The sequence below is a fragment of the Falco cherrug genome, chromosome 3, assembly GCF_023634085.1.
Source record: "Falco cherrug isolate bFalChe1 chromosome 3, bFalChe1.pri, whole genome shotgun sequence".
NCBI lineage: Eukaryota > Metazoa > Chordata > Aves > Falconiformes > Falconidae > Falco > Falco cherrug.
The window spans coordinates 122125116-122136875 of NC_073699.1; the positions used below are offsets into that span (position 1 = coordinate 122125116).

The window sequence follows — 11760 nt, forward strand, 5'->3', positions numbered from 1 at the left end:
GTCAACTCCAAAGCTGCTGACATCCAAATCCTTTGGGTCTGGCACTTATTTTGGGTCGTTTCGAGCATTGGAGGAACATTTATTGAAAATTGACTTTCTGACCCTGACCTATGGCGAGTGCTTTGCAGCAGGGCTTGCTGTTATAGTAGCAGATCTATGACCTTTCTGGACATTGGAGGAGTGGGAATAGGGCGGGTGATTGGGGTATGGATGATGCCTGAGCTGGGTGCTGGCCCAGGCTGCCCCTGTGGCTAGCATGGTAGTGATGGGCTCATGGGCTGAGCCACGGGGATGTAATACAAGTGGTTCCTTTTCTTCAAGACAGTCCTGAGCATGGCCCAGTGGAAAGCCACCACCTCGCAGGGCACTTTTAAACCTTTTCACCTCCCATGGACTTGGACATCACCAGCCAGTGTCTCAGGCCCTGCTGCCTCCAGCAGCTTCACCTTGACCCCGGTTTAATTTCCCTAATGAAGCCCAGCTGAGGGAAGCAGTGCTGAGCTGGGTAGCGGAAGCCCCCTGCCTGCCAAGATCCATTAGCTTGGAAGCTGTAATTGCATGGATGAGAACTGCTCGAGCTGGCTAATCAGTGGTCCTCAGCATCCTGCTGCGGGCAGGGCAGGGCAAGGGGTGGCATGCGGCGGCATGCGGCAGGGGACACTGGGACCAGGACATTGTGCTGGGGTTTTCTCCTTGCCTTGAGGAGCCTCTGTCCATGGCCCAGCTTTGCATCAGATGCCTGGAGAGGGCTGCACAGAGGTCCTGGGGACCCTGCGAGCGTGTCCCACCATCCCAACCATGGGAAGAGGCTGATGAAGGGGGTGCACGTGGCTTGCATGAAGTTCATACAGTGGAAAACTGTCTTTTTGGGCTTGCAATCCTGGCTGGGGCGGCAGCCCCATCCCTCCTGCAGCAGGTTTGGGACAGTCCCTGACATCATTCCTGGGGACCAGGGGCTGTGAAGGACAGGTCCAGCATGCCGAGGGGGTCCTGCCAGTGGGCTCCCTCTGGCCTTGCTCCAACCATGCAGAACCTGCTGGGTCGAGGATAAAGTCTGGATGAATTTTCTCTTTTGGGACAAATCCAACCAGCTGCATCTTTGCTGTGATGGAGGCTGTGACGGATGGGGAGGCAGCCACAGGTCATGGGGTGGGAGCTGCCATCCAGCATGATTTGTGATTTCCCAGGCTGGCAAGATCACTGTTCCTCTCCCCTTCATCCCAACCATGCAAGGGAGAGCAGCCTCTTCATTGCTGGGGAGGGGGTGGGGAACAGGGGGCCATGCATGGCTGCGGGGCTCGGTGCACGCAGGGCATTAATGATCTAAGCAGCAGTAAATCCACATAAACACCAACTGTTCCCAAGATTTATTGCATGCGCCTGACCTGATACCATCAGTGCTGCATCTGGGGCAGCTTGGCTGGAAGGAGGTTTACATCAGTACTTCGGGAGTGGAGCAACATGGGGGCTTTTTTTGGGAACAACCGTGTTCCTAACACCTCCCCCTCTGCATGGGGAATGCCTGGAGATATTTCACAGGTCTTTATTAATAAATCTTTGTAAAGCTTGATGGGCTGGGGCTGTGCTTGCTGCAGCCAGGGGGTCCCCCCATGCCTGGTCCTGGCTGTGTGGTTATTGAGGGGTTTATGCTGGGCAGATGCAATTCTAGGGTGAAGGATGCTGGAGACAATCAAAGGGTTGCCCAGTATCCTTTGCTGCTTGCCTTGCTTTTGTACCACCAGCTTCACCTGCATGCAGGAGCTGTTCGGGAGCATCTTCTAGAGACTTGCAGACAAGCAAGAGAAGGGAAACTCATCCCATGTTAGGTCATGTTTCACCTCCTCTGAGCAGCAGGAAGGCTGCAGCTTTATGAATGTCGCAGTGCAGCAGCAGCGTGGTGCCTGATTGTGCAGGAGCTGTTATTCCATGCACTGAGCTGGACAGGCAGCAGCTGGAGCTGGGCTGCTGGCGGGCTGCCCTGTGCCACGGGCTGCTTGAGTCCCTCCTTGGTATAAACTCCACTGATCGCTGCCGATCCTCTGGAATCCACTTAGGACAAAACCTGGCTGAGAACATCTCTGCTCTTCTGCAGACTGGCATGTGAGGGGCAGGCACAGGAGAGATGTCTGTCACATTTGGGAGTTGTCTCTGGAGGGCGAGTTTTGGCTCTGGAAGGTGTCTTATTGCTGTGAAGTTTTTCCAGCTGCAGTCAGGAGCTCCAGGAGATAGATCCCTGCAGGGCTGTGGCACAGATCCTGCTCCCTCAACGTGGAGGGAGTGATGTGCATTGCAGGGGTGAGGATCTCATCTGGTTCCACTTTAAGGGAGAAACAGGCTTGATGGCGCTGGGACATATGGCTCCCATTATGGCAAGGCTTTGCAGGTCACGCAGAGAGAATCAGACTTCTTCAATGAGCTGCTGGCGACTGTGTATTTGAAATGCCAGGATGGTGCATTTTTGCGGGGGCAAAGACTGGCTCTTCCCAGTGATTTGGCAAGTGTGTGGGGCATTGGAGACTGGCAGGATATAACCAGTGGCTGCAGTGATAGGGGGGAGCGTTGCTATCACTGGAGATAAAGGAATAGATCCAGCCAGAAAAAACTCATCAGCACTTTCAAGACAGACAGACCCTTAAAAGCCCAATTCCCCTTGACCTTCCCGATAGATTTATGTCCCCAAGAATGTGCTCATGCTGTCACCATGGGTGTATGACACAAGTGGTATATCTGCAGCACCCCAGTGACTATATAGGTGGGGTTTGGCCAGCAGACATCTTGGCTTGGGCACCACGGCAGCAATCAGCTCTCAGCCTCTGGGAAGGGTCCTCCCATCTCCCAGCCTGGATCTGGCATCTTGGTGCAGCCGAGGGCTGCTGGGTTTTCTCTCCTTTGGCAGCTGATGGGCTCTCGGAGAAGAGATGTGGGGACAAAGTGTGAATTAAGTCCCAGATTTCTATGTCATGGGACCTTCTGACTTTTTGGAAGTCCTTTTTGTTCCAATCTGGAATGAAAACTAAGAAACTCAAACCTGTTGTCAAGAGGTAAAGTGCTCTAATAGGTGAAAGGGACCCTTCAACCCCTTTATTTTAAATTTAAACACTAACCTGGCTTTGTACATCTCGGAACATCTGATGCTATCTTGCAGATCAAAGCCTCCTTGTTTGGTTTGTAATTAAGTGTCAAACTGTTTCCTTGCAACACAAACAGGAGACACTTTGATCTGCAAAGCAAGATGTTTAAGAGCCCTACTAGCAAGGGCTCTTCAAGTTTTAGCAGCACTGTAAAGCAGTGGCATATTTGAAGTCTGATATTGTTTCATATTGAGATTTTCCAAGTTATGGCAGCTGATAGTGTGTGTTACTGTCACACCTGTGCCAGGAGTCACATGAAAACCATCTGAACCAAAACAATAGCAAGCTGAAGAACCAAACTCGTAATTTTTCTAAACAGTTTCCAAAGCAGTTGTTGGTTTTTTCCCCCTTTTCCAGAGGGCTTGTTTCCATGGGAAATGTTACTGGAGTCAATGTGAGCTTTCCACAAAATGTCAGCTCGTCTGAAAGATTTGCAGCAGCGAATTGTTTTTTGGGGAAAAAAATCCCATGATTCTGGGTCATTCAGCTGGAGAGTGCTGCCTGTGCTCCTGCTCCCTTGGTCTTGCTTTTTCCTGGCCCTTTGAACCTGCGTGTCATTCTGTGAGGGCTATCTGGGGGTGTCTCTGCAGGCACCGGTTTTGATTTGCTCAGGCTAGAGCTGCTCATGCGTCTCTCCCTGCAGGCTCAGCGCTGGCGCAATGAGAACTACGAGAGGCCCGTGGACCTGGAGGGCTCGGGGGATGATGACCCCTTTGGGGACGATGAACTGGATGATGTCTACTCAGGCTCTGGCTCAGGGTGTAAGTAGCTGTAGGGTTCCTGGGGAAGGGTCCCTAGGGAGCCTGTCTGTGGGTTTTGATGGGACTAGAGAGGGGGCTTGCCATGGGATGTGAAGGAGGATATCGCCCCTTATCCACCTCCGGAGCTGCCTTCCTGCCCTTCCTAGACAAAAGCAAAGGGAACTGTCCTGAAGGTTGGGCTCAGGTGGCTCTGTTTCCCATTTAAGTCTCTGGCCCTGATGGTCAGGATTAGCCCTGCGCCAGCGCAATGGCATGTGCCATGTTATATGTTATGTTTCATTGAACCCAGAGAGGGGCTTCAGCCACCGCATGGCATTTACAGCCCTCGGTTTCTGCTGAACCCAGAACCAGTCCATGCTCTCATTTTTTTGGAGGGTGAGGCCAGGTGCATGTCAGCCCTCAGAAATGCTGGGGCAGCAGCAGCTTCACCCTTTGCTGTTCTTCCCCTCTTTCAGATTTTGAGCAGGAGTCGGGACTCGAGACAACAGTTAGCCTCACCACGGACACATCTGTCACGCTCCCCACCACAGCAGCTGTGCTGCCCATCACCTCGGTGCAGCCTGTGGCAACCCCCTTTGAACCTTTCCCTGCTGAGGACACCACCCCCGAGCAGGCAACCAGTGTCTTGTATATCCCCAGGATGACAAAGGCACCAGTGATCCCCAGCTGGAAAGCAATCACGACCAGTACCACTGCCAGAGACTCCCCTACCACCACAACCACCACCACGGCCAGCACCACTACCACTGTGGCCACGACCACCACCAGCACCACCATGGCCACTGCCAAGCCCACCACCATCTGGATATTCCTGCCCCCTTTCATCACCAAGGCATCCACCACCCAGGCCACGACCCTGGAGACACCCACCACCTCCACCCTCGAAACCAGCACACCAACAGAGGTGGCCACATCATGGCTTGTCCCCACCAGCACACCCAAGCCCAGGTCCCTGCCAAAACCAACCACCTCCAGGACTGCAGACCTCACAGAAAAAAGCACTGCTTTTCCATCCAGTCCTACCATGCTGCCGCCCACAGAAGCCCCCCAGGTAGGAGGCAGGAGCCCTTCTCACCTGCTAAAGGGCTTGTGGGTCATGTTTGAAGCCAAGTGATGGTGATGGGAAACCTTTGGCGTTGATCTGTCCTTAGCCAGTTGCTCAGAGGGAGGTCAAGCCAGGTTGGGCTCTTCCCAGCTCTGCAGAGAGTGGAACATTTGGGGAGCTGGAGAGGGGAGATTAAAGGGAGGGGGGCGGTTATCATGGGCACAGCCTGGTGATGGGGCTGGTGTGGAGCTGATGGGGGCACCTAGGGGTATGCCACGTGTTCCTGGTTTCCCTGGCTCTGCCTTGCCCAGCTGCTCCAGAGCAGCTTCCCCAGGCAGGAGGGGAGCAGGGCTGGGGGTACCACCACCTTACAGGGAAAGAGTGGCTTTCCTCTGGCTTTGGTGTCTGGGCTCATCAGACCATTTCCCAACTTGCAGCCTGTTAGTGGGAGGCCCAAATGCTCTGAAATTATGACTTGATGGTGCATTTCCAGCCCGTTGGGTGTCCTGAGCAGGGGATTTAATCCGCTGATCCATCTCTCTTTCAGAGCCCCTCAGGGACCCTTTGAAAACTACTTTGAGTGAAAGGTGGAGTGATTTGTCTAAACTAGTCCCTCTTTTCTGCGTATATATAGTATGTATAGTGCTCTGGGCTCTTGCTGACCTTCAATTAATTTGTCACAAAAACGCCTGCCTGTGGGAAGCAGTGAGCCACGCGCTTGTGCTGGGGGCAGCGTGACACTAAGAGGGCTCCTACTCACCCGGCTTCATCCTATCAAGCACTTTGCTCATCCCAAATTGTAACATCCCAAGGCAGAGGTGGAGGGAGCTGTTTGCCCCGTGAAGGAGGGATCCTAGGGAGGTTTTGCTCGAGGATGCTCAGTGTGGTCCAGGTCAGCATGTGGACACATGGGTCTGGCTGCCAGGACAAGGGGGAGGGTCGTGGGGGGGATTTGGCCCTGAGGTAGCTGCAGGTGTGGGGATATGCAGAAGGCAATGAACAGGTCAGCATTGGGCTTGGGGGGGATGGAGCAGCTTATTTGCCTGGCCCGTGTTTGCTCTCCAGGCTGGGTTCGCCTCTTTGCCAAGGGGGCTTAGTCAGGGACCACAGCAGGGACCCAGGCTGGCTCCATGTCCTGGGTGAGAAGGACCCATCTTCCTGCTCCTGCGCCGTGCCGCAGGGCCCCAAGCATCAGAGCAGGTTGAAGGGTGGAGGGAAGGGACCCCCCCCAGGGCTTACCCTTAGCATCTGATCCTTATACTTGCTATGTTGCTGTAGCACAGACGGTTGCATCACTTCATGTCTAGCAAGGAGGCGTCTGTGAGATGTTTCTGCCAGCTGTCAGTTTACACTGGGGACAGAGCCCAGAGGAGGGGCTGGGATGTGGGGCTTTCTTTAGGGGAAGCTACAGGGAACAGGTGGGAGTTTGTACATCTCGAGGGCACCTGGGGTGGGGACAGGGAAAAATGGTCCAACTCGGCCACGGTGGCCTCAGCCTTTTGGTGACCATCACGATATGAGGTTGTGTTGCTTTCTTGCGTTATAACCGTCCACTTCAGTGGCACAGGGAAGGGACAGTCCAACATGATCCCCCATATTCGCTGCTGAGAGGGCCTATCATTGGTACTGTAATGTCCTTCCTCTGGACACATCAGAGCTGTTGGAGGCAGGAACCACTCTTTGGTCCTTGTCCCCTGCTCCATCTTGTCCTTTCTCCCAGATGGAGCCAGGGGAGGTGACGACAGTCCTTGACAACGAGCTGGAGGTCCCGGTCAGCAGCGGCCCCAGCGGGGACTTTGAGATCCGGGAGGAGGAAGAGACGACTCGTCCCGAGCTTGGTAATGAGGTGATGGCTGTTGTGACGCCGCCATCAGGACGTGCGCTGGGCAAGAATGCAGAGCCAGGGATGATCGACAACACGATAGACTCTGGTAACTCGGCTGCTCAGCTCCCTCAGAAAAACATCCTGGAGAGGAAAGAAGTATTGATAGGTGAGACTGGCAGCTGCAGACTTGTAGGGGGAGAGCTGGTGTGTTCGGAGGGGGGGCAGATTGCTGGGCTGTCCATGCCCCGGGAGAGGGGTCAGGCTTTGGCAGGGCATTGGGATAGTGTGGAGCCTGGGATAACCCACACTTATCTGCCAAAATAGCTCTAGGGTCTGTGCTGGGGGGGTCCCAGGGGTCTTCGTGTCTTTGCCAGGAGTGTGCAGAGCTGTGCACAGTTTGTTTTTGCTAAGATGGGTTTCCAGGAAATATGTAGGATGTTAGGGGAAAGATGTGCTACAGTGTTGGCTGAATACCACCTGGCCACCCCTAACTGCAGGGGAGGAGGGAGGTGCCCTGCGAGGGCCACTTGTCCCAGCCAGAGGGACATCAGAGATGGGGCAGAGATGTCAGTGTCCCAGCCTAAGGGAGCTGGCGGTGATGGCATGCCAGAACATTTATTGTGCTGGTGGTCTTCAGCTGATAGTGGCAGGTGCTGGCAGGTGCCCAAATGAGCAGCTTTTTGGGGGACTTTCTGCACCCTCCTTGCATGAGGTGACAGCCTGTGCAGGGACCTCTCTCTGTGCCTGAGCTGCCTCATGCCAGCCCATCACCCACTATGCAGCTGTAGAGCAGATACCTTTGCGTCCTACCCACCCTTCAGCATTGCTGCACTTGGGAGCTTGTTGAAGCTCCTTGAATCATGCAATTGCACCTCACCTTCATTTTCAGTTTTCTTAACCATAGAGTTCAGGAGAAAAAATTGCTCACAAAGTTGCAAAGCATGAACCCAGGAAACCAAAATGATTCCCCCCCCCCCTCAGTATTTGTGCTGAAAGACAGGCTGGGGGTGTGGGGCGGCACTGATGGCTGTGTCACTTCTCTGTGTTGCAGCGGTGATTGTGGGCGGCGTGGTGGGAGCCCTCTTTGCTGCCTTCCTGGTCATGCTGCTCATCTACCGGATGAAGAAGAAGGATGAGGGCAGTTACACGCTGGAGGAGCCCAAGCAAGCCAACGTGACATACCAGAAGCCCGACAAGCAGGAGGAGTTCTACGCATAGAAGGAGAGCATGGTGTGCCTTGCGCTCCCTCCCTCCCCACTCCAAACTCTCCCTCTTCCTCTACTTCATCCAGTCTCTCTCTCTCTCTTTTTTGGATCAGACTGTGAATTTAAAAAGCAAAACCTGCAACAGCTAAAGAAGAAAACACACCTTCGGCATGATGAAAAATCAGGTGCCCAGAGCATCGTTGAGTTCAGACTGAGTACCACTGGCCTTTCTGCTAGCGGGAGGGACAGGGCAAGGAGCCAACGCCAAGGAACCTGTGCCTGGGGAGTGCTCTGGCGAGCCCGGGATGGGGCAGTCAAGCTGCTGATGGCAGCCAGAGGTTAACGGGGCTTTTCCCACCAACAGAACAGACTCCAGGATCCAGACATCTTCTACCAGCTCTGGGGCGCAGGGGGGTTGGTTTGGATTTATCTCCCCTTATTTTTTTTTCCCTTTGGAAAGGAGGGATGTATCTTTCCCTCTCTCTTGTTTTTACTTTTTATTTTCTTTTTGAATGGGGTTGGTTGCTTTGCAGGAATTACCTGGCTCCCTGCTTCTGTTTGAAGAGAGGACGCAACTCTCAAATATGCTTTGAACCTTGAAAAAAAGCACAAGGGGCTGGAATACCTGATGCCCTGGGATTTGCTCGTGGAGTGAGGGGAAAAAAAACCAACCCAAACATGGCCAGTATGCTGGAAATGATCTCTTTAGATCAACTCTTTGGAGAGTTCGTGGAGCAGCAAGAAGCTGCATTGGGGAATCTCATGTTGCTCCCCTCCTGCTACTGCCTCACTTCACTGCATCGCTGTGCACAGCCAGAGACCTTAAATCTACAGACACTGCGTGTCACCAGCCGCTGCGGGGTTTGGATGAGAAGGGACCTTGCTTTTGCTGGGTTTTCACTGTGACCAATAAAACTCAGCTTGCACAGTATGACCTACAGCAGTAGTTTTAAAATGGAGTGGGACATTTCTTGGTGGGGAGTTGGCAGGGAGAGGAGTTGGAAATGGAGAAGCTGACTCCTCTCCACTGTTCCTCCAGAGGGGACAACAAAGCTCTACAGGGCATGAGATGCAGCATAAGAAAAGGAATGCAAAGCAGAAGCGATACCTTGGGGGTCAGGCAGGGGTCCCCACCAGGCCACGCACACCCAAAGGTGAGGAGGGTGTGGCAGAGTGGTGGCTTTCCACTGGTCAGCCCCAGGGCAGGTTGGTTGCTACTTATCTTTTGCAAGACCCAGAACTGATGGTTTGTGTTTCTTTTGTTGTTGCTTAAATTCTAGTATAACCCACAGGGCACCCAGGAGCCTGAGAGCAATAGATCCTGGAGGCCATTGTCACCCAAGTGCAGTGGTTTCCCCTCTGAAGCTACCTAAGGTGCAGAGCAGCAGGGCGTGATTCAGAGTCCAACTGTGCCTTCTGGAAAGGCTGGATTTTTTTTGAGCAGGCTCTCTGCACAGAAAAATCAATTAGGTATTTCAGTGAGTTGGCTTTTAATTAGCTGAAGCGCTGTTTGCGATGCAGTCAAGGAGCTTTGTTTGCATGATGGTTGTGATCTCAATGGTGTCCCATGGAGACCTTGGTGTTGCTCTTAGAGCGATTTGAACAGGGGAAAAAACCGGGGGAAACTGGGTTGCTTTCACTTGTTGCATCATGAATTAACCTGCACAGACAGTGACACTTTGTCCCCTCAGGGTGTTAGTGGTTATAAGGATTTATGACCCTGGTGGAAGCTACAAGACAGCAGTGCTGCTTTATGTCAGGAATTTGAGAGGCCAAATGCGTATTATATATATATATATATATGTATATGTATATATATATATATGTATATACACACACACTTACATACATACAGTTTTTATATATATATATATATATATATGTGTATATATATATATATATGAGAAATGAATTCCCTGTAAATTTTCATGGCACTGTATATGATGACTGGATGGGACTTTGTGGTGTGAAGAGGTGTGATTTGGGCTGTGCTCCCTCGGGTTACGCAGTGCAGGGGCTGCAACCCAAAACATCCACCTGGTTTTACTTCAGGGCTGGGAGTGGAACCCCTGTGCACAGGCCAGCTCTATAATCCCCCTTTTAGGGAAGTCAGCCTGAAAATCATCATTGTTTTTGTTCTTTTGGTTTGTAGAAGATGGTGCTGCTTGATGTCTTGGATGGTGGCGCTGAAGGGCAGATGGTGTGGAGAGTGTGTGCGTGCGCGCGTGTGTGCATGTGTGTACACCCATTGCTTGGGTCCATCCCGGCTGCAGAGAATGAGGATGCTGTGAAGGGGGGGCCACGCGTCTGAGGAAGGCTGGTGTCAACCAGCCAACTTTCTCTGACCTACTTGAAGGGGAGAGTTTCGACTCATGGGTTTGATGATTTTGGGGTTTTCTTGTCCCGTTGGGATGACACAAAGCACCTTAGCTGCCGGGCAGTGGCAGGAATCAAGCTTCTTCAGGATTTAATGAGATGGGCATGGCAACTATCAAGGCCACCCAAAGTCACCATCTTTTGGAAAAACATGGACTTAATCTTTTGAGCTTGCATTAAAAAAAAACAAACCAACACCCTTCCAGCTTAATCTTTTAAATGCCGCTTTTCTTAGCTGCTTCCTTAATCTTCTTCAATTTTTTTTTTTTTTTTTGCATTTAATAGTCTGAAGTTCTATTATACAATTTTTTTATCCACTCAAGCTTAACCTTGGTTCACTCAGCTGGTGTTAAGTTGTAATCCTGGCAGTTAAATCCATTACAGTTTCAGAAGTGAGGAAGGCTGAAAATGGGAGGGCAAAAGGAGGCTGGGCAGTGCTTTCTCCTGCAGTAGTTAAAAGTACAAGACAACTACATGCAAAAATAGGTGAAGGCAATTAAACGGGCAATCAGAATTGTCCAAAGTCTTAATTCATTTTATATTTGCTGCTTCCATGCATTTGCTGTATTGCTGTCTGCCTGGAGAGGGGATGTGAGCCCAAGGGCACTGTCTTTTGGGCTTGGAGCTCACCTTTTTCTGGTGATGGATTATGACAGAGCCTTTCCTGTTGCCTCAGCTCCCCAGAAGCACTGGGTTAGTTTTTGGAGTTGATGGTTGGAAGAAATAAGCCTTGTCTTGCTGGTGGATGGCTGATTTTGTGTCTCCCTTGTAGGGTACAGGGTGGCTAGAGGGAGCTGAATGTGGGCTGCATTTTTTGGGGAAAGCCCGTCTCCAAAAAAATTGCAGATACCATCAGCTCTCTATTACCAGAGCGATAGGGATGGGTAAAACCCCAAAGAAACCGAGTTGAATGACGCTGCCAGGGTATGTCAGGGGGTTGGGGTTGTGGTGGGGGTGGGCTGCAGTGTGCCCATCCCCAAGGCTGTGCCTGGCACCATGTGAATGTGCATATTGTGGTGCTGAGCCTGAGGCTGTGCCGAGGGCAGCCGGAGGCAGAAGGTGGGCAGCGGGACATGGCTGCTCCCTCCAACGTGCTTCTGCACAGGCACATGCGCCTCACCATGCTCTGGGGCTTTTGAGGGATTCCTGGTGCAAAAACGGATGGGGAAGAGGTGAGAAAGCATGGAGGGGAGGAATGTAAGCATCTTTCCTCAGCTGTTGATTTGGCTGCAGAGCAAGTTTTTAGGAAAATTAACTCCAACGGTAGCTTGAGCATCCCCTGCATCATCCCCTCCCAAAGCCTGCCAGATTTGGCTTCATCCCCCTCTGCACAAATTCATCCCCTTCCCCAGCCTGTGTGTATCCCTTGTGGTGATACCGTCCATGAACAGCTGCATTCTGCCAGTTGGGGTGGTGC

At 52.2% G+C, this 11760-nt stretch overlaps 1 protein-coding gene across 1 annotated transcript in view; it reads left to right on the forward strand.

The window, feature by feature from the left end:
* SDC3 (syndecan 3) overlaps positions 1-9812 on the forward strand; it is a 42060-nt gene extending 32248 nt beyond the window's left edge. Inside the window, exons 2-5 of the mRNA XM_055705980.1 lie at positions 3775-3892; positions 4348-4943; positions 6658-6928; positions 7814-9812. Of these exons, the coding sequence (XP_055561955.1) occupies positions 3775-3892; positions 4348-4943; positions 6658-6928; positions 7814-7980 (1152 nt within the window). The 3' untranslated portion in view covers positions 7981-9812. The remainder of the gene's footprint in view (positions 1-3774; positions 3893-4347; positions 4944-6657; positions 6929-7813) is intronic.
* Positions 9813-11760: the final 1948 nt, after the last annotated feature.